At 36.0% G+C, this 22561-nt stretch overlaps 1 protein-coding gene across 1 annotated transcript in view; it reads right to left on the reverse strand.

Annotated features, from left to right (window-relative positions):
• The window catches only part of LOC141562605 (vomeronasal type-1 receptor 3-like), an 82415-nt gene extending 60980 nt beyond the window's left edge, over window positions 1-21435 (reverse strand). Inside the window, exons 1-2 of the mRNA XM_074302609.1 lie at window positions 21267-21435; window positions 20920-21023 (exon numbers count right to left, since the gene is read on the reverse strand). Coding sequence (XP_074158710.1) covers window positions 20920-21023; window positions 21267-21435 — 273 coding nt within the window. The remainder of the gene's footprint in view (window positions 1-20919; window positions 21024-21266) is intronic.
• Window positions 21436-22561: the final 1126 nt, after the last annotated feature.

Here is a 22561-nt window from a genome sequence, read left to right on the forward strand (position 1 = left end):
CATCATGAATAACTACAATAATAATAATTTATATAGTATTTACTATGTGTCAAGCACTGTATTAAATGCCTTGCAAATATCATATTATTTGATCTGGTGTTAGCTTCCTTTATTCCCAAAGTGGAAATGTAACTTGCAAAGACTCTATGACCAGATCAATGCTTTGTCTGGGGTTCTTACACCAATATTCTGAAATAATTTCTGCCATTACATTCCTTACACTGTAAGGAACTTACATTCTAATGGAGGAAGCCAAAATATAAAAAGGATTAGGAAGCAGGAGGGAGGAGAGTATGTTCCCTTTTCCAGACTGCTAGAAAGGAGGTTAAAAAGACTGGAAAGTTATGTTTAATGATGAAGAACTAAAATTTCCACAGAGGTTAAGTATTCTATTGCCTCAAAGGTCATAAATTTTAGAGTAAGGATTTGAACTGGTACTCTCACTTGAGATACTGTGCTTTCCACTCTCCTACTATGTTTTCATTATGAAGTACCACCGGCAACCGTCATTATTTAGTTTTATAAAGTAAAAAAATGAGGCTCAAGTTAGTTGGCTTGGTCAGACACATGAAGCTATTAAGTTCCAGAGGTGAAACTCAAATATAAGATTTCAGAGTATATTTTGCTTCTAACTTTAAGAATATTTCCATTGTAGATTTCTCCAAGGCAAAAAAATGATTGCTACTGTTGCAGTGAATTCCCTGTCCCCTCTTCTATTTAGAATCCAAGCTTTTCCTTAGTTGATGGTATTTTTTGTATCAATGGGTGGAGGAGGAAGTCTTGAAAACATAGGAGTTTGAATGACAATTTCTGTGGGCAGGTGACTATGCAGTATCTTTAATTATGTTGGCCCTATGCATGAAGTCATACCTAGTAACTAAAGTGGCAGGACAGTGGCTGAAATGAATAGGAGGGAAAGTTTTGTTTTGTTTTGTTTTGTTTTTTGCAGAGAAAGTTCAAGAAAGGCTTAAATTCCCAGGTCAGTCCAAGGAAAACACAGAAGATGCATTCATCTAGGCTTCAGAGTACCTTTCAAATCTATCCCTCAGGGATCTTGTTGAACTCTCCTTACACAACTGCAAAAATTTGTCTTATTTTAGTTACTCCCAGATGCAGTGACAACATTAGTCCATACTTAACAAATAATGAGTAATTGTTGATGGGTGTATTATCATTAATCATCAAAAATAACTGATAATGATTTGTACCTGGGGCAAAACACCTTTGAGATCCCTAGAAGTCAATATTCCTTGTCCTACTGCTGACAAGAAAATCACATCTCTGGAGGCCAAAAGAATATTAACTGTATAAATAACTTCTGTCTGAGCCTCCCATATCCATCCTCTGAATGGAAGAATCTAGTTCTACATCTCATTAGCAGATACCAGCCTGGTGAGTGTCTTCCTACATCCGTTTTTTTTTTGAGTCAAGGACTTTGAGGCAGACATCATCTCTCTTCCTGGACACAAAAATAGAGGCAAAGTGTGTTCCAAATTCTCTATCTGATGATAGTAAGGAAGGTATTTTGAAGGTGGCTCTGGCAATTTTGCTCCAGCACTGTCTTTTTAGAGGTTTTTCCTCCTAGCCTAAGTTCCCAGTAAAGCATGTGTGGGCTAGTTCAGTGTTCCTCTCATTAATCTTTCTGCTTCCAGTGCTCCTTGTAGCCCCTTATACACATTTTGAATATATATTTTAAATCCCAAGTACCATTTTCATCCTATATATGCCCTTTAATTTTATAATCCATAAATCATAAGTTCTAGAAGGAATGTTTCTTATGTTATATTTGTAATTCTTTTTTATTGGTTGCTATAGAGTGGGAAGTAACCTGAGAAGAAATTAAGCCTAATCCTCAAGAGGAAAAAAAACAGTGAAAGTTGTCTCATCTAATTTGCTATCACTTGAACTGACTGCCTGTGTTAACAGATAGAAGAGCTTCTAAAAGTTTACATTCCCTTTGCTGTGCTTGAACAAATATTATAATACTTCCTAGTTATATTTATTTTCTTTTCTAAATGCCAAATGGCAGGCTAAGATTCTTCCCTCCTCCATGTTTTTCTGTCCCTTGTAAAATATTAGTATTTGACAAGTCTCTGTATAACACTCCATATTGGTTGTATATCTTTTCCAGAAAATGCTGGATTTGGGCCCCAAGTACTTCTTTTTATAAAAAAGTTCTTGGATTGAAAAGTCTCTTTATGTTTGATGGCAACCTAAAGTAACCTCAAATAAACTTGTTTCCTTCTCAGTCAGTCTCTGAAATTATCCACTTCCAGTACAGAGATCAAGCCAGCCAGTGGCTGAGATTTTCCCTGGTTTCTTATGGAACTAAAATTAAAATTATGTAACATTTTTTAAATGGAAGGATCACAACTCTTCTGAGGCTACAATTGGAGGTGAACCATGCAGTGGTCCTCAAACTTTTTAAATAGGGGGCCAGTTCACGGTCCCTCACGCTATGGAAGGGCCGGACTATAGTAAAAACAAAAACTCACACTCCCTCTCCGCCCCGCAGCCTATTTGCCATAACCTGGTGGGCCGCATAAACGTCCTCAGCAGACTGCATCTGGCCTGCTGGCCGTAGTTTGAGAACTTCTGATTCTAAGATTTCTTATTCCTTCCAGATTTCTTTGATTCATTTCAAGGTTAAAAATTCTCCGGATAAGTATCATTTTTCCTTTAAAATCTCTTTGTTTGCATGAAGCCACTTCAAACATTTTAATACAAAATTCTATCAAAAGTGATTGACAAAATTATTGAAATCTTCCTGGTGTGAGTGGGTGTGTATGAACAGTGATTATTTACTAGAAAAACATCTTTCAGACACTGGGAAATAAGTTTTCTTATGGAATTTTTTTTTTATTTTCTCTTTACAAGGATGTCCTAACCTAGTCAACAGTAAGGATGGACTAGACAAAGAATAAGGTAACCTTTTCAGACAAAAACTCTGAGGAAAAACTAGACTATGAGTAATAAACAGAGTAACCCCAGCCCTGGGAATACATTGAAATTTATGATGAAACATTTTACAGCCAGACTGAATGGATCAATTAGAATTATGTATTAAAGACCTTAATCTTTTGTCTGCCATACTAAAAATACGTTGAATCATTTGAATTTGACAAGTTGATCTATTTAAAGCATTTTTTTTCAATGAAGATAGCCAGAGAGTTGAATTCTTCATTCTGAGAGATGTCATATTTGAAATGACTAACTCTATTCACTGTTATTTGTTTCATTTTTTTCCTAAATTCCTATTTTCTACTGGTCATGAAAATTTAGAACCTTATTTTTTTTTTCTGCCATGAGCCTCTAAGGAGAGTGAAAGGTTGTATTTCTTTTTTGTTTCTTCATTTTTATTTAGCATACAATATATTTTCTCATCAATATGTTTGTATTGTAGATTGGTAATTTTGACAGACTTCCTTTTGCCAAGATTATGGTTGTCCAAAAGCAAAATTGGAACTATTGAGAATTCTTCTGAAAAAGGTTTAAAGATTTCAAAGGATATAATTATTTATGTGTTCTTAGTTTGGGGGTGGCTCACTACCAAAAGAAAATCCAGGAAATACAAATCAGGTTGGTCATCACAAGTATGATATTTCTAAATCAGGAATGATCTCCAGGAATGTTAAAAAGCTTTCCTTCATCCTTTTTTTAAAAAGAAATTTCCTTTTCTTTTTGACTCCAAGAACAATTCCACTTCAGAGAGTGAGAAACATGTTTCTTAACTTAGTTCTAGGTTTTAGCTTCTTCATACAAACAGGATTTGGTGTACTGGGAAACTTCTTCCTCCTTTGCCATTGTATCTTCACTTTCCTAACTGGCAATAGACAAAAGCCTGTAAATTCCATTTTTTTCCACTTGGCCTTGGCCAATTGCATAGTGCTTATTTCCAAGGGAGTCCCTCAGACAATATTTGGTTGGGGACTGAAACTTACTGTGGATCAAACTGGGTGTAGACTTATTGCTTTCTTTCACCGAGTGGCTCGCAGTCTTTCTGTCAGCATTACCTGCCTTTTGAGTGGTTTTCAGACTATCACCATTGGTTCCTTTACCTATTCCATATGGTTAGAATTCAAGACTTGTGTTTCAAAGCACATTTTCCTCATCTGCCTTTTCTGCTGGATTCTACACATATCAATCAATACCTTTATGCTTACGAATATACAGAACTTCATGGAAAATAGTAACAACACAAAGATATGGAATATGGGATTCTGTTCAGATTTTGCTCCAGCATCATTCAATGTCTCTTTATTTATGGTTCTCTACTCTATTTATGATTTTCTGTCTGTGGGATTTATGATCGTGGTCAGTGGCTACCTAGTATTTTTGCTGCAAAGGTATCATCAACAAGTCCAGTATATTCATGCATCCAGCCTTTTGTCAAGGAAGTTCCCTGAGATTAAAGCCACTTATACCATCTTGGTATTGGTGAGCACTTATGTCTCTTTCTACTCAATCAATTCTATTTTGTCATTTTATCACATCCACTTTGATAAATATTATCAGTGGTTGATGCCTACTTCAACTCTTTTGGCTGCAGGTTATTCAGCCATCAGCCCATTTGTGCTTATCATCTCTGACTCCCAAATTCTTCATTTCTTCTACGCACTCTGGCAAAAGACCCCAAGACTCTCTCTTGCCTGAGTATTTTACTTTTATAAGCAGATAAATTTAAGAAACTGATAAAAGCAAGTCTGCAAACAAAAACATCAAAAAAATCACAGAGCTTAGAATCTATGAGAAACATTAATGATAAATATAATCATCATATCTAGCTTTTGTATAGAGCTTTAAAGTTTGAAAAATGCTTTACATCATTTTATATTTAGCCTATCCTGATATTCTTTTATTGTGAACCCCCTTTTTCAGTCTAAGACAATTTTGAGCCCTTGGAAAGTTCTTGTCATCTCTAGAAATTGGGGATCATTCTCTGGGAGGAGGTTTCTTTTCTGTATAATCTTTTCCTCTGTGAGCAGGTTTTTTGGGAGGCTTCTGGAGTCTTCCCCTCCAAAAGTGTGGGATTGCTGGACTTGTGAATTCACGGGATGTCTTCTCTTTGACTTAATCCAGACTCAACTTTCTAGACTCTAACTTCTCTTATAACCAATGAAATTGCTTGTTTGAACTAAAGGTGTGAACTCTGAGGTAGAGAATAGTTAAGTATCGACTTAAGCACTTAATAAGAACCCAGCAAGCCCTCATTCCTGAAATATTTGTTTTCTCATTCTACATTATAATTTTGTTTGTCAAAGGAAAGAATGAGTTGTTGAGAATGTCATTCTGATGGGGGTTGAGGTCCCTTTAAGATTCCCCTCTGATTGCCCAACCCCCATGGCTGAATATCCTGGCCCAGCCCCCACTATCAGCTCAGCTTCCCCCAGCCCCCAACGGGTCTGAGCTAACTGAAAAGCCTGCCAAGAACTTGGGGTACCACCCACAAGCAGCCCTTCTAGGTATAGAAGAACCGAGCTGGAGCTCTCTCCTTGTAGGAGCCCTCCCCCCCCCAACACATGGTATCCAATTGGCTATGTAAGGGTTCCTGCCTGCCCAGTGGACACCTTTGGCCCTGGTGTCTTTCTAACTGAACTTTACTTCCACATTTCTACAATAAACCTTTTATTTATCAATCTAGGTTTTCGGGTCTGTAAGTTCATTTACAGGGGACACTGTACCTCATGAGATTATCTTACTATCTTTGCGCCTGCAAATGGGGCTCCTCCTTTCCTTTCCCTCATCATTTGGTGGCACGTATGGGGACCCTGAAAATTGTTACCCTGAAAACTAATCTTAACCTTTTCAGGTCTCTCAGAACCAATCTTTGAGCTTAGCAGTTGGAGCAGCTTCCAGGAAGAACATCTGTGTTCCTACCCTCGTTTCACTCTATCTCTAAAACATAGGGCACCCAGACCAGGTTTGGGCTGCAAGAAAAAGTCTCCCGTGGAGACTACTTGCTTTTCAGGCAAAAAAAAAAGTCCTCTTTTTGTCTTACCCTCTGTCTTTAAAGGCTTCTTCTAGAGACACAAGACCTTCTTTTCCAAGGCTTTTCTAATCCCTTTATGTCACCAGAAAAGCCTGCCCTCAGGCTGGGACTCTGACACACAAGAGAAAGTGTCTCTTTTTTCACCCCTCCCCCTACCATGTGGCCATTGAGGATCCCATCCCTCTCGGGTCCCAGGCCAGGAGTCTCCTTGATCTTTTCTGGAGGAGAAATCTGTATTTGAGCCTCTCTCGCACTCCACCATAGTGGTAGCCACGAGGAAACAGTCACTGGATTGGGGTGAACTTGGAGATGTGTCTCTACCCAACTGTGTGAGCCTTCACCTTCGCCACCAGAGAAGCACTGGTAAGATAACATCTCTCTCTTCCCCCATCCTCTCTCTTTTCCAACCTCTCCCATGTGGCTTGGCAACCTGCCATTTAAATGCTCCCATCCTGTCCCCTTTTTGGGGTACAGTGGGGAGATTTGGGGACTCTTCAGGATCTCTAGAAAAGTCTCTGATTCATTTTTAAAAGGTACTCTGTGGCAACTCTGAATGCCCCTCCCATAGTTTTTACCTGGCTTTTAAAGGAGCCAAGGCTTCCAGCCCTCTCAGAGAACTAGCTTGTCCCATACATTTTAAAAAGGGACTCGGTTTCTCTGATTTAGTCATCCTGCATTAAAACAGAGCCTCTCCTCACAGCTTTTCACTGTAGCAACCTTTCACTAAGCCTTAGGACATACTTATAAAGCCTCGACAGAGAATTTAAACTGTTCAAGCCTTTCTCTATCTCAGTAACTCCTATTTTTCTCGATTGGCATTCTATGCCCCCTCTGCCAACAATTAAAAGATGCCTTTTCTAGTTCTAGTAGTGGCCAGTCTAGAATTACAGAAAGGAGATCTTTGTAATTTTGGCTGGGGAACAAAATTCCGAATCAAGGCAAATTAATTAATAGAGTGAAAATAGTTTCTTTTGATTTCTTCTCCCCCCACCCCCATCCTGACTGCAGGCAGGCAAGGGTGAATTAAAAAGAGAGATTGAAACTATTTAAAAAAACATTCCTTAACTACTTTTAATTTGGTGCCTCTCTAGAATCTTTCTCTGTTCTGGTGTGAGACAGTTCTCTTTTACTGCCTCAGTTTCCTTAAACTGTCTATCTCTTGCTTCAACCTCTGGTATTTCAGTCCAGGAAGCCCAGGGATATAGAATCTCCCTCAAGCTGCCTTTTAGAGAATGGCTAAATCAATACCTGTATTCTATGTAGAATTCCAATCTCTTTCTACTTGCCCAACACCCAACTTTCTTTTTAGGAATCAAGTATCTCCAATTAGGGTCTGACTTTTCTAAATGCACCAAATGCCCCACACCCTACTCACTAAAAGGATGGATAGGGTAGATCTTTTGTCTTTGACTCAACCACCTCACCCTGAGGTAAATGCTAACTGCCTTCCCCTCCCTTTCCCCCTGCCTCTTCTAACAGAGTAGGGAGGGGCCACGTGGGATTTCTCCACATCCACCTGCTGAAGAGAACATGCTGAGATAGGCCCGTTTTCAAATTAATTGATCTATTTTTTTTAAGACTCGTTAAAACTGAGGGACTTGCTAAAACTGACTATTGCTCTGTATGAGAGAAACCGTTTAACTATTGCTGCATAAAACTGTTTAACTGACTATTGATGTTTCAGGAAATTTACTAGTCTGTTATACATGATCTGATAATTTCTGTAAATAGGGGAGGAAGGAAACTCAGATTTCAGCTGGTCAGGAAATTCGGAAAAACTGATGTATTGTATTATCTCATTAAGTTCAGGCTGAATTGGAAACTGTTTTACTCTTTGCTTAAAATTTACTAGACTATGATTTGCTAGATTATGTTTTAACTTTGAAATCCCTTATTCAATCTTTGGGATTATTCTTTAGAAACAACCAAAAATCAGACACCTGTCCAAGGACTGGCAGCCTCTCTGATCTGTTTCTCCCTCCTGTTATCCCAGTTCCTTTATTATTATTTCAGCATTTCGATACTCTAATGGTTTGGGGTGGCCTGTCTTGGTCTAATTGCATAATTTACTCAGAAAACTGTCCTGCCCCAGAGAGAAAGAGAGAATGAAGTTCTCAATTCCATTTTCTCTCTCTCTTGGTTCCCCTAACTTGGGGTGCCCTCTTAGGCCAGCAGGACTGCCTTGACCACTGCTACACAGCAGAGGCTGAGTTAAATGCACAAATGACCACAGACCTAAAGACTGTCTATCTCTGGCTGAGATGCCCCCCAACTGTAAAGATTCGAACAGGGAGGCTTGTGTGTTTCCCTGCATGAGGAGTGCTGTTTGACGCTAATAATTCTGGGGTTATCAGGGAGAAACTAGTCCTTGCCACAAGTCCTTGCATTTTCTACTTTTAGTCTGGTTTGTTTATTATTGTCCTTTCCTTAATTATCCTGACTCAGTCCTGCCTCAGTTTCTCTGCCTCTTAGTTCTGCAAAACCTTCCCCTGCCTCTTTATCAGAATACTTGATAAGATCTTATATTTCAGAATAGCAGAATGTCTCTCCCATCCCAAGCTTTGGGAACACCTTATCAAGATGCTGTCTCCACTGACTATGTCATCTCTCTAGAGACCTGCTCCAATATTGCTCTTGCCTCTATTTCAGTCTTCCAGTTCATGAGGTAACACACCCCCACACTCTATCAGCAAGGTGGGACAACTCAATTTCCCGGGACTTGATTGATGCTGTCTGGAGCTCTATGATCAAGCCAAGCATTGCTCATTGAGATGTCATGGCACAGCTCTGGCAAAATTAAAACTTTTTGTCATCTCTCTCTCTCTCTTAGGGACGCCTAAAGGGAATGAAGGCTAAAGAGTTAGGGTACGGTTACTGCCTCTCAATAAACTCCACTGAACAGATTAACTAATCTATCTCCACCCACCTTGACAGGGCTTCCCTGCTGTTAGGACACACACAGAAAAGCTAGCCCCTTTGAAGCAAATAAGGTTGGGAAAGAGCAATAATCAAACTTAGCCTGGGTTTCTGTGAATGTCATCCATACTTTGGTAGGATTTATTTCTAAAAGCTCAACTGCTAATTTCTTGAATTCTCTTATGTGGAATTAGATATTCTGTATATGATTGCATTTGCATTGGGTCAGAAAGCAAACTGATTTGTATGAATAATGTTCACTTATGAAACATCTACTTAGATACGAACCTATTGGGACAAATTCCTTATGTTATCAATATAAGGTTATAATAAATATTTGTTTAGAATTTATGTTCTTGCATTTTTTCCTCCTGTAACTGATTCTAAGATCAGAGCAATAGTCAATAGAAATTGTTAATGCAATTCAATTATGCCATACCTTGCTGTTTCTAGCCTGATTTTATGTAACCATTGTATCCTAAATACTTGGGCAAATAAGTATTTAGCCTGCTCATCTGTCTGCTACTGGACAACTAATAGATATCTATAAGACCAAAAACTAATAGATAATACCTGTTGGCTTCCCTTTATCTCCCTAACTTGAGACTCTCAGTTCTCTTTGCAGGGCAACTCCTGCTCCAGACACTCAGAAAGAAGCAGAGGTGCCCTTTTAATGCAAATTTCTTCTAGACTTAAGCCTTAGAAGACCCCAGTCTCTGTCCTGAATTCAAGCAGGAAGAACTGCCTTCTCACCACCACAACAAACACCACAAGAGTTGACCTGATCCTCCAGCATCCTGCTCCCTGGTAGGAATTTGAGGTCTGGCCCTGTTTCCCTTTTATCTCAGGACAGCCCAAACACCTCAGGGGCTGGTAAGCTGGGTAGGCTATGCTGATACTGTGCACCCTCTCTGACTCCTTTCACACCTCCCCCCTAAAGAGTGGGGAAAATAGGAAGGAAAAAATTCAGGATCTTTGCTTATTGAATAACCAACTCTCTTCAAGAAAAATAGCACAGTTTCCCCAACATTTCCAAGATCTTAAACTGCATTCTTATCTTGATCTGCAGCCCTAACAACTTGGGGATATACCCATCTCTAGACCCTGCCTTACAAAAGAGCAGTGGTTCATTAAATCTACTAGATATCAAGGCCTCTTACCTCCCCTGACTTTTGAGTCCACACTCTTTAATCCCAACCCTAGGAGAAATTAGCTTTCCTGGAAATTAAGGGTGAAAGAGCTAGGCTACAAATAATCTTTTCTCTCAGCATTTTCTCCTATTTCTCTTTGATAGTTAGATGGGCCATTAGCTAAAGGCCCCATTCTCCTGAATGTCACCATCTCCACCCTGGATGACACCCCACTTTTAATCTGTTCCCAAGATCTGTTTTCTCTAGGCTTCATACTTTGGATTCTCAGCTGGCATTTCAGCCTAGAGAACATTGACTGGGATCAACTGACAGACAACTGACCAGGACACCCCCTCGATGCCCTGCTGTCATCCCCCATACTTCACGCCTCACCTCCTGGCATGAAACCCCAAATCTCTACGACCCTTGTCAGCTCGAAGCAGTTAAAAGGAGATCGACACCCCTTTTCCCACATGCATCTGAAGGTGATGGTTTGAGGGGGGGAACAAGACGAGGGGACCCTGCTACTCTGAAGATCTTTGGAGAAAATCTTCAACCTTGCCCTAAATGAAGGACACTGCCCCCAAATTTTCTTTTTTTCTTAAATGAATTTAAGTCTCAACTGTTTAAGGGAGGAAATGATGGAGGTTGAGGTCCCTTTAAGATTCCTTTCTGATTGCCCAACCCCCATGGCTGAATATCCGGGCCCAACCCTCACTATCAGCTTAGCTTCCTCCAGCCCCCACAGGATTTGAGCTAACTGAAAAGCCCACCAAGAACTTGAGGTACCACCTAAAAGCAGCCCCTTCTAGGTATAAAAAAGCTGAGCTGGAGCTCTCTCCTTGCAAGAGCCCTCCCCCCCAACACATGGTATCCTTCTGGCCATGTAAGGGTTCCTACCTGCCCAGCGGCCACCTTTGGCCCTGGTGTCTTTCTAACTGAACTTTACTTCCAAATTTCTGCAATAAAATTTTATTTATCAATCTAGGTTTTTGGGCCTGTAAATTCATTTACAGGGGAAACTGCACCTCATGGGATTATCTTTCTATCTTTGCACCAGCAAATGGGGTTCCCCCTTTCCTTTCCTTCATCAGTTCTGTACTAAAAGGCTTTATCAATTGCATCTATATATTAAGTAGTAGAGAAAATGTATGTTTTTACCTGGGGTTTTCAAGGTAGATAAGCAATATCTGAGGAAAAAGAAATTAAAAGTTTTGTGAAATTTGGTTCTCCTTAGGATTGACATAAAGAATGCTTTATGTTGTAAGTGAAATTTATTAAAGGTTAAATTGAAGCAATTCTCTGAGTAATAAAATACTACAATCTCTTCAACATGATCATTAAAAATGATAGAGCATACCAACAGTTTTTTTTTAAATTATTTTTTTCTGGTGGAAGTTCAAAACAAGTTTTAACAGAATAACAAGGTTAAAAAAGAACAATAAGGTAGATTTACCATAGCACAAGTTATACTATACTAAAAACAATAGGCTAAATTTAGAAGGGAAATCTGCGTGACTCAAGTCAACTAAAAAAACCAAACCAAACAAAACAAAAGGCCAAAGTAATTTAATGATGATTAAAAACATTAACTAACATCATCTTCTTATATACCAATTACCTCTATGTCCTTTTAAACATCACATTTAGTCTGGGATTCCAGATGCCACTTGTAGTCATCTGATTCTTGGGTAATATTTCTTTTGGAAATTGTAGAATAGTTCTCATCCCTGAGGTAGATCTGAAAAAGGAATGGTCCTCTTCAATAAAGTTGTATTTCTGGTTCCATATCCATTACACATTCCTAGAAGTTCTTGCTACACTCTATTGTAAAACAGATATCAATACAATTTAACAAATATTCTTAAAATTTATTTCTTTAATAACCAAACCTTACACTTCTAATATTATCAGTAATAGAGGTATAAGAAAATCATTAAATTAGGAATTCACAGTTCACTGAAACTTCAGAGAATTTAAATTTTAAATATTCCTGTTGTCTGAAACAATCTCTAATTAAATTCTGTGCTTAATGTAAAGACTGCTAACAACAAGCTAAAGAAAGAATCTTTTAAAAAAATCTTGATGATCCAACTTCTAAAATGATTTTTTCTGGTTCAGGATTTCATACTTGGTAAATTTCAGCTGAAAGACTTTCTAAATTATCATTATCTAAATTATAATTAATTTTTATAATTAAAAAAGTTACATTAATATATTGAAGAAATAAAAATATCAATTAAAAATCAAAAGTTAAGTATTTTAAAATACCACATAAGACAGAATTCTAAAACCTTTTAAAATTATAAATGATCATTTCTTCTTATTATTTTCTTTAAAAATTATTCAAATTTTTTTCTTGCAATTCTTTGGAAATCCAAAATTTTTAATTTTTCTTTTAGAATTCCAATTAATTTCCATTCATTTACTTCATTAGGAGTAGAGACTGATAAAACTCTAACCCTTATATGAAATCATAAGTAACATTTTCTTTTGATAAGATGACTTCTAATACATAAAAATATTTACTTAAAACTATTTAAAATACTCCAAGGTAGCAAACAATTCTAGGATGGGGTGAGCAAAGTAATTAATTTTAAATTGTATACAACTTATCAGTATGTATCAAATTAATTGTCTTGTAATAAGATATTTATTGTAATTCAGCTAGTTTTTCTGGAAAAAAAAAGAATTTCAATTCAATCAGTTTTTTTGGGGAGAAGAATATATGGAATAATCTGTGCTACTTCAAAGAAAAGGCAAATTTTGTTTAAGTTTGTTATTTAAGATGGGATTAACATTTGTTTGTAGTGCATACACTGAATTAAAATAAATATCAGAATTCAAATTTATTTGTTTAGAGTGATTTTCTATGAAAGGGAGTTAATTATAACTGCATCATAGATAGGTAACGTGTCTTCCATGTCCAAGGCCAAGGGCCCAAAATTACTTAGCACATATAAAACAGAGTATACCTTCAGATTTGTTTGTTTTTAGGGAAGAATAGAATAAGAAACTAAGTGTATGAAAGCCAGGCTCAGAATTAACTGGGTGAAAAGAGTTCTTCAATGAGAAACTGAGTCTGAAGGGTCTTATCCAAGTTTCCCCAAGATTGTTATCCCAGTCATTTCCCTAGACTTGAAAAGTATTTCTATATTTTGTGTGCACAAACTACTAAAATCTCCTCTAACTCCATTAATCTATGGAGGAAATGGAGAGGTACTGGAATTGTGCCTCTTACCCAGATCCATCAACTTCACAGTCTCTTTTACAGCCTACATAAGTTCAGTTCGTTGACCGTTTAAGGTTCCTATAATGAAATGCTGACTCATGGGAATACAAAAAATTGCACCATGAAGAATGATGGGGAGAGAGGCAGGCAATAAAGAACTTTAAAGAAACCTTATTCTCTGGAAACATAAGGAGTGTACATTTTCAAGAAGGATGAAGATTGAGATTTTGAATTTGAATTAGAGAGAGGATGAACTAACATCAACAACTCCCTATGGGCTCTATAGTATATATAGCATTTCTATCTCTGGATGTTCAGATTGTTTCTGTCTATGATAATAGGTTTCCCTTGAAAATAGGTTAAAATGATCTTTATTGTAGGGCAGTAGGGATGCTAGTTCTATGATGTTCCTGGAATCTCATTCCTACTGCTGATGTTTAAAAAAAATGGAATTATTTTATGATCCATAGGTTTCCAAAAGGTGTTAATTCTTCATAGCCAGGGTGTCAAATGAAAGAAACTGTCACTTAAAATGCCACCTAAGAAAAATCTAACACATTCTTTTAGTTCTAAGAAACTTTCTATGTCCAGGTTCATATATTTCCAGGTCCATATATTTCTGTTCCAATATAGCTGTCTGGTTGGAGCCTCTGGACCTTCTTATATTGATTAGGTAACTGAACTTGTATTGTACTATATAAAGTAAGTAGTAGAAGCCTTTTTACATCTAAAATCACATCAGGCCAGCTAGTTTTTGTCCCAAAGAGGAAATGGTGTGTAATGTTATTGATTATCTTGGTTAAAAGGAATCTTAAACACTGTAAGAAGTATTCCACCATAATTATTTTCTGCTTTTAATTTTTTTTTCTTTCTTTATTCATTTTAAACTTAAATGCAAAATAAGAAAAGAAAAAAAATTGCCATGTGCACAATTGAACATGAGAGATTTAAAATATGATGCAACAAATTTCTATTAAAAAAACCCGAGTGAAACAAGGTTGCCCACTATCACCATTACTATTCAATATAGTACTAGAAATGCTAGCCTCGGCAATAAGAGCCGAGAAAGAGATTCAAGGGATTAGAGTAGGAAATGAGGAAATCAAACTATCACTCTTTGCAGATGGCATGATGGTATACTTAGAGAACCCCAAAGACTCTGCTAAAAAGCCATTAGAAATAATGCAGAACTTTAGCAAAGTTGCAGGATACAAAATAAATCCACATAAATCCTCAGCATTTTTATACATTACCAACACAATCCAACAGCAATAAATACAAAGAGAAATTCCATTCAAAATAACTGTTGATAGTATAAAATATTTGGGAATATATCTACCAAAGGAAAGACAGAAATTGTTAGGTTCTTATTAAGTGCTAATGAGATAATGAGATATTAGGTTCTTACTAAGTGCTAAGGCGGTACTTAACAATTCTCTAGTTCCGGCCTTTACTGGGAGTTTAACCCCTGTGAACTCCTGGGGAGGAGCTTGCATGCTTAGGAGGAGCAAGTTCATTGGTTGAACTAATTTTTCCCAGAAGCCCTTGCCTTATCCCACGCCCATTCTCTGGGAGGATAAAAGAGGGTGGCACTCCAGAGAAAGAGAGTCTTCTCTGGACCAGACTTGAGGTGGTTCTCTGGAGGGAGAGAAAGAGTTTCTGCACTAGGTCAGAATTGGCGGCAGTTAATGACACAGCAGATCTCCTTCCAGAGAGCAATCGGCAGTTTCTGGAGACAACAGAACAGTACAAGGAACTATATGAGCAAAATTACGAAATACTTGCCACAAAAATAAAGTCATATTTAAATAATTGGAAAGACATTGAGTGTTCTTGGATAGGCCAAGGAAATATAATTAAGATGACAATACTTCCTAAACTAATCTATTTATTCAGTGCTATACCAATCAGACTCCATAGAAACTATTTTAATGACCTAGAAAAAATAACAACAGAATTCATATGGAACAACAAAAGGTTGAGAATTTCAAGGGAAGTAATGAAAAAAAAATTAAATGAAGGTGGTCTAGCTGTACCTGATCTAGGACTATAAAGCAACAGTCACCAAAACCATTTGGTATTGGCTAAGAACTAGTTGATCAGTGAAATAGGTTAGGTTCACAGGGCAAGATAGTGAATAAAAATAGCAATCTAGTGTTTGACAAACCCAAAGATCCCAAATCTTGGGATAAGAATTCATTATTTGACAAAAACTGCTTGGAAAACTGGAAATTAGTATGGCAGAAACGAGGCATGGACCCACATTCAACACCAGATACTAAGATAAGATCAAAATGGGTCCAAGATTTAGGCATAAAGAACGAAATCATAAATAAATTGGAGGAACATAGGATGGTTTACCTCTCAGACTTGTGGAGGAGGAAGGAATTTGTGTCCAAAGGAGAACTAGAGATCATTATTGATCACAAAATAGAACATTTTGATTACATCAAATTAAAAAGTTTTTGCACAAACAAAACTAATGCAAACAAGATTAGAAGGGAAGTAACAAATTGGGAAAACATTTTCACAGTTAAAGGTTCTGATAAAGGCCTCATCTCCAAAATATACAGAGAATTGACTTTAATTTATAAGAAATCAAGCCATTCTCCAATTGAAAAATGGTCAAAGGATATGAACAGACAATTTTCAGATGATGAAATTAAAACTATTTCCACTCATATGAAAGTGTTCCAAATCACTATTGATCATAGAAATGCAAATTAAGACAACTCTGAGATACCACTACACACCTGTCAGATTGGCTAAGATGATAGGAACAAATAATGATGAATGTTGGAGGGGCTGTGGGAAAACTGGGACACTGATGCATTGTTGGTGGAGTTGTGAAAGAATCCACCCATTCTGGAGAGCAATCTGGAATTATGCCCAAAAAGTTATCAAAATGTGCATACCCTTTGACCCAGCCATACTACTACTGGGCTTATATCCCAAGGAAATACTAAAGAAGGGAAAGGGACCTGTATGTGCCAAAATGTTTGTGGCAGCCCTTTTCATAGTGTCTAGAAGCTGGAAGATGAATGGATGTCCATCAATTGGAGAATGGTTGGGTAAATTATGGTATTTGAATGTTATGGAATATTATTGTTCTGTAAGAAATGACCAACAGGAGGAATACAGAGAGGCTTGGAGAGACTTACATCAACTGATGCTAAGTGAAACAAGCAGAACCAGAAGATCATTATACACTTCAACAATGATACTGTATGAGGATGTATGCTGATGGAAGTGGATATCTTCAACATAGAGAAGAGCTAATCCAATTCCAATTGATCAATGATGGACAGAATCAGCTACACCCAGAAAAGGAACACTGGGAAATGAGTGTAAACTGTGAGCATTTTTGTTTTGTTTTGTTTTGTTTTTCTTCCCAGATTATTTTTACCTTCCGAATACAATTCTTCCTTTGCAACAACAACAACAAAATTCTGTTCTGCATATATATATTGTACCTAAGATATACTATAAGATATTTAATATGTATGGGAATGCCTGCCATCTAGGGGAGCAGGTGGAGGGAAAGAGGGGGAAAATTAGGAACAGAAGGGAGTACAAGGGATAATGTTGTAAAAAAAAAATTACCTATGCATATGTACTGTCAAAAAAAAGTTGTAATTATAAAATTAATAAAAAAGGACCTGAATTCACAGCTCAGCTCTATGTTTACAAAAAAAACAAACAAACAAACCAAAAAAAAAATCCAATCAATAGTATACATTGTATTCAGAAGTATCTATCTTTTCTTTCTTTCCTTGTAGGTTTCCTTTTGTTCTCTTCTGTGTACTTTTAAATTTAGTTTTCTCCTTTATTCCCCCAGGCTACAATTAAATGTGAATACACTCTCATATACATACATACACACGTATGTATATATGTATAAATACAATCACATACATGTATAATAATATATGTATATACATATAATATACACATACATACATTTATATGAATTTATGTAAGTCTAGGCCATGCTTATCTCCACTTATCCCATTTCTCTGAAGGTGAATAATCCTTCATAAATCCAAGTCATTCTCTATTTTCCTAATTCCACCATCTCTTAATTTCCTAAGCCACAGCAATATTCCAATCATTTACCATCTAGTTATTTTAAATAGTCTAAAAGAGTATTAATTACATACTGATATATTCCCTCTTTTTCTCTTTTTATTAAATTTATTTTAGCTCTACCATTGTCTGAAGTCTTGAATGCTACCTTTGTTGTTGTTTTTTTATGTATAACAAATTCTTCTCTTGATCTTTGTTTTATGCTTGTGTGTACCTCTCATTTATATAAGATTTCCTGAATGTCACATATTGTTCAGTTCAAATTTTTAACACATTTCCATTTTATGGGTGAATTCACCCAATTCATAATTCTAAGCTATAATTATGGTTATTTTTTTTCTTTCTTATTTTCCTCACTATTCTCACTCTATTCCTAGACTATCTCCCTCCTCTGCTTTGCTTTTATCCTTCACCCTATTCCTATGCCTCCTGACATCTCCAATTTGCTTCTATCCTACAATGATCTCCTATTACTTAACCCCCTTTCCTCCAAAAATTCCTTCCTTATACTCTCCTCCACCCTCTCCCCTTGACTCTTTTTTTTTCTTTCTGAATTTAGAAGATATATATATATATACATATATATATATATAAATTAAGAATTTAGAAGATATATATATCTTCTGTATATACATATATGATGTATAGATGTATATATGTACATATGTGTGTACTTTAACTTATTCTCAATTCCCAATGACAGTAGTTTTCCAGAAGTAGCAGCTCTCTTCCTGTAACCAATTCCTCTGTATAACTTCTTCCTCTTGATGAGGTGAAGTCTAGTTTTTAGGGTTCCCTGAAAAGGAACCAAAAATATGATGATGTCTAGATTTAGGGAACCAAAATGAGATAAGGGTTGCTATAAATATTTTTGTACATATAGATTCTTTTCTTTTCTTTTTTAAAATCTCTTTTGGGATTCATGTCTAGTAATGGTACTGTTAGGTCAGAGGATATGCATGATTATATTGCCCTTTGAACATAGATTTTAGTAATTTCCATTGGGGCATAGCTCTCATTTCTTTGTAAATTTAACTCACTTCCCTTTATGTTTGAGAGAGGAGGCCTTATTAGAGAAACTTACTTCAAAATTCTTTTTGCAATTACTCTTGCTAACTATTTCCTTTCATTTATTCTATTCTCTCTCCTTTTACCCTGTCCCTCCTCAAAAGTGTTTTGCTACTCACTATAGCAATCAGACTCCCAAAAAACTATTTTGATGACCTAGAAAAAAATAAAAACAAAGTTAGTATTTTTCCACAAGAGGTCAAGAATCTCATGGGAATTAATGAAAAAAAATCAGATGAAGGTGGCCTAGCTGTACCAGATCTAAAATTATATTATAAAGCAGTGGTTACCAAAACCATTTGATATTGGCTAAGAAATAGATTAGTTGATCAGTGGAATAGGTTAGGTTCAAAGGACAAAATAATCAATAACTTCAATAATTTAGTGTCTGACAAACCCAAAGACCCCAGTTTTTGGGATAATAACTCAATATTTGACAAAAATTGCTGGGAAAATTGGAAATTAATATGGCAGAAACTAAGCATTGACCGACACTTAACACTGTACACCAAGTTACATCATACACATCATACACAGCAACAACAAGATTATATGATGAACAACAATAGTCTTGGTTCTTCTCAGCAGTTCAGTGATCCAAGGCAATTCCAACATATTTTAGTTGTTTTCCATCTGTTTTCCAGAATTATAGAGACTGAATGTAAATCAACACATACTGTGTTCACTTTTTTCCTTCTGTTTTTTTTCTCATGTTTTTTCTCTTTATTCTAATTTTTCTCTCCCAACATGATTCATATGGAAATATGTAAAAAATGAATGTACATGCATAACCAAAATGTTTTACATGTAATTGGGTAAAATTAAAAAAAAAAAACTAAGAAAAAAATTCTGAACACAAATCATGTATTAAATAGGCAATTTTATTTTCACAAATTCAAAAAAAATCTAAAGCAATATAAATATATAAAATGGTTAGAACTGATTTAGAGACTAATACTAAAGCTTGTTAAAGTATTTTAAAATAGCTTATTTCTAAACTTCCTGTTAGCTATTTCACATTTCACCATTACTAAGGGAATCTAGAACTAAAGTTGACTTCATTCACAATACAATTCAAGATGTGGGGAAATTTGAGGGAAGTACTCTATTTTGAAAGATGGAGTATCATTCCCATGGAACAGAATGGAGGTCAGTTTCAGTGGATTGCAGAGTAGAAATTCTGAAATAAAAATATAAAGACACTGGAAAAGTAGTAAGGGATCAAGCATGAAAGGGCTTTAAAAGCCAAAGAAAGTATTTGATACTATAGGTAATAGGGAAACATTGGCTATTAAAGAATTTTGTGTGTGGGTAGGTGACATGGTCAGACCTATAATTTAATATAATCATATCTAAAGTTGAGTGGAAGATGAATAGGAGTACAGAGAGACTTTTGATAAGGAAGTTAATCAACAGCTATTCTGATATGCTGTGTGAGAATTTTTCAGGGCAAATACTCAGGTTTTGATAGTTTCAGTTGAGAGAAGGGAGAGGATAAGAGATATGCTACAAGGGAAAGAGAAGGGAAATTGGGAGAAGATTGGAAATAGGGGTGAAAGCAAGTTAGAATTCAAGGTTAGATCCTATGATTCAAGCTTAGGTGACAGAAAGATAATACATAATCACTTCTTGTACTAAATAGAATGGTGATGTGATGGGACATATTTTAATTGGGAGTTATTTAAGTTCTTTCTTCTAAGTTCTAAGAACATTTCTAAGTTCTTCATGTTTGCAAAGAACTGAGTTAAACACACAGGATTCAAGGACAAAAATGAAAAGTAGTTCCTAGTCAGAAAGACTACCCTTTGATCTGTCAGATCAAATGGAATCATGACAGAGAATAAAGGAAAATGATGAAAGATGATTGTTTCCATGAGCAATTCAAAAGGAGTTAGTAAGAGTGAGAGCTGAAGTCATTACTGGAAAAAAGGGAGAAGGGATGGTTGCAAAGACTAGAGCTTGTAGAAATAATACGAGTGGGATGGACAGGATAAAAAATAAGGAATGTAAAAGTAACCACCAAAAATAATCATTAGAAAATTGATACAGCAGTTGGCTAAAGGATGGTGGTGAGATATTAAGGGCTTGTTCAGATGAGGAGATAATTAAAACTCATGTGTGAAGATACATTCAACATCAAGTCTGATTTATTTTTTTCAGGTACCTCATAATATTGCTATGATACATCAGGAAATGCTTTAGAATGATGTCTTTCCCCTGTCATAGGATTTATGATTTACCCATTCTTGGGTGTTCCACTGTGGCCTCAGAAGGATCACATAGCATTTGGGAAAGAAGATGCAGCCCAGTAACCCAACACTAGAGCTCAAGATGGAAAAAACTTCTACAGCTACCATAGTTTTCCCCCTGGTGCTCTGGTAAGTGGGCAAAAAGGAGATCCAGACACTGCAGAATACCAGCATGCTGAATGTGATAAATTTTGTTTCATTAAAAGTATCAGGGAGATTTCTGGCCAAAAAAGCCACAGTGAAACTTACCAGGGCCAAGATTCCCATGTAGCCCAGGACAAAGTAGAATGCAATGAGAGAACCCATGTTGCAGTGTAGGATGATGTGTTCAGGTTCTGAGTGTGGGTCTGCATCTGGGAATGGGGGAGAAACCAACAGCCAGATACCACAGAGAATCACTTGGATCAAAGAGCAGATAAGCATAATAGAAATGGGTGTTTTGGAGCCAATCCATTTTCTGCTTCTGCTCCCTGGTCTTATGGCTTTGAAGACTAGAACTACTATGATTGTTTTAGCCAAAATGGAAGAGATGGCTATTGTGAATGTGATTCCAAATATTGTCTGTTGAAGGAGACATGTAATTGAATTAGGCTTACCAATGAAGAGCAAGGAAGACAAGAAACATTGGCTTAGGGAGAGGAGTAAGGTATAGCTGAGAGTTCTATTATTGGCTTTCACTATGGGGGTGTCCTTATGCTTCACAAATACCCCAATGATCAGAACTGTCAGGACACAGAAGGCCAGAGCTGTGAAGGTCAGAGTCATTCCCAGCGGTTCTTCATAGACCAGAAAGGTCACCACTTTTGGCAAGCAGAGATTTTTCTCCTTGTTGGAATATTCATTTTCAGGACACATGATACACTGGCCCATATCTAAGGATAAAAACATAATTCAACCTTGGCAAACAGTAATACAGTTTGTTAATCTGAAAGTCTTGACTATAAAGGGTCCCTTGTTTCTAAAATATCTGCTCAACATCTCTTCTCCCTCTAGATCCCTTAGACTAGTAAGGATAGAAAACAGGATTCAGACTTATGCTTTGGGATTTACTCAGCAACTATATATACATATGAGTGTGTGTATATATATATATATTTATACATATACATTAATATATATATACATATATATATATTTATACATATACATTAATATATATACATATATATATTTATACATATACATTAATATATATACATATATATATTTATACATATACATTAATACATATATATTAATGTATATGTATAAATATATATGTATATATATTAATGTATATGTGTATATATATATTAATGTATATGTATATATATATTTATATATATATATATATATATATATATATTGTATCTGACAGCTAATTCCACTCCCATCCTGGACCTCACTCCATTTTCTTAAAAATATATATATTTATTTTACCATTCTTTTCTTTTTTTAATTTTTGAGTTCCAAATCTTTATCTTTTTCAAACATCTTATTTCCCATTGGGAAGGCAAATAATATAAGAATAACTATGTGAAATTGCATTAAAATGGCAAGAAAAAATAAAGTGAGAAAATTATACTTCAGTTTGCATTCAGAGATCATCTCTTCCTTCTATGGAAACTAATGGTAATTTTTTCTTTACATGAACTTTGAAATTGTTTTGGATCACTGTATTGATTACAGTAACTAGATCTTTCATAGTTGATTATCATTTTAACATTATTATAGCTTTGCACAATAATCTCTTGGGTCTTCTCACTTTACTTTTCAGTATTTTATCTGTCTTGTCACGATTTTTTTTTAAATCACTGCCCTTATTATTTTCCATTGCACAATAGTACTCCATCACACTCATATGCTGTTAACTTATTCAGTCATTTCCCAAATATTGAGTATTAGTTTAATT

Source organism: Sminthopsis crassicaudata, chromosome 3, assembly GCF_048593235.1.
Source record: "Sminthopsis crassicaudata isolate SCR6 chromosome 3, ASM4859323v1, whole genome shotgun sequence".
Classification (NCBI taxonomy): Eukaryota; Metazoa; Chordata; class Mammalia; order Dasyuromorphia; family Dasyuridae; genus Sminthopsis; species Sminthopsis crassicaudata.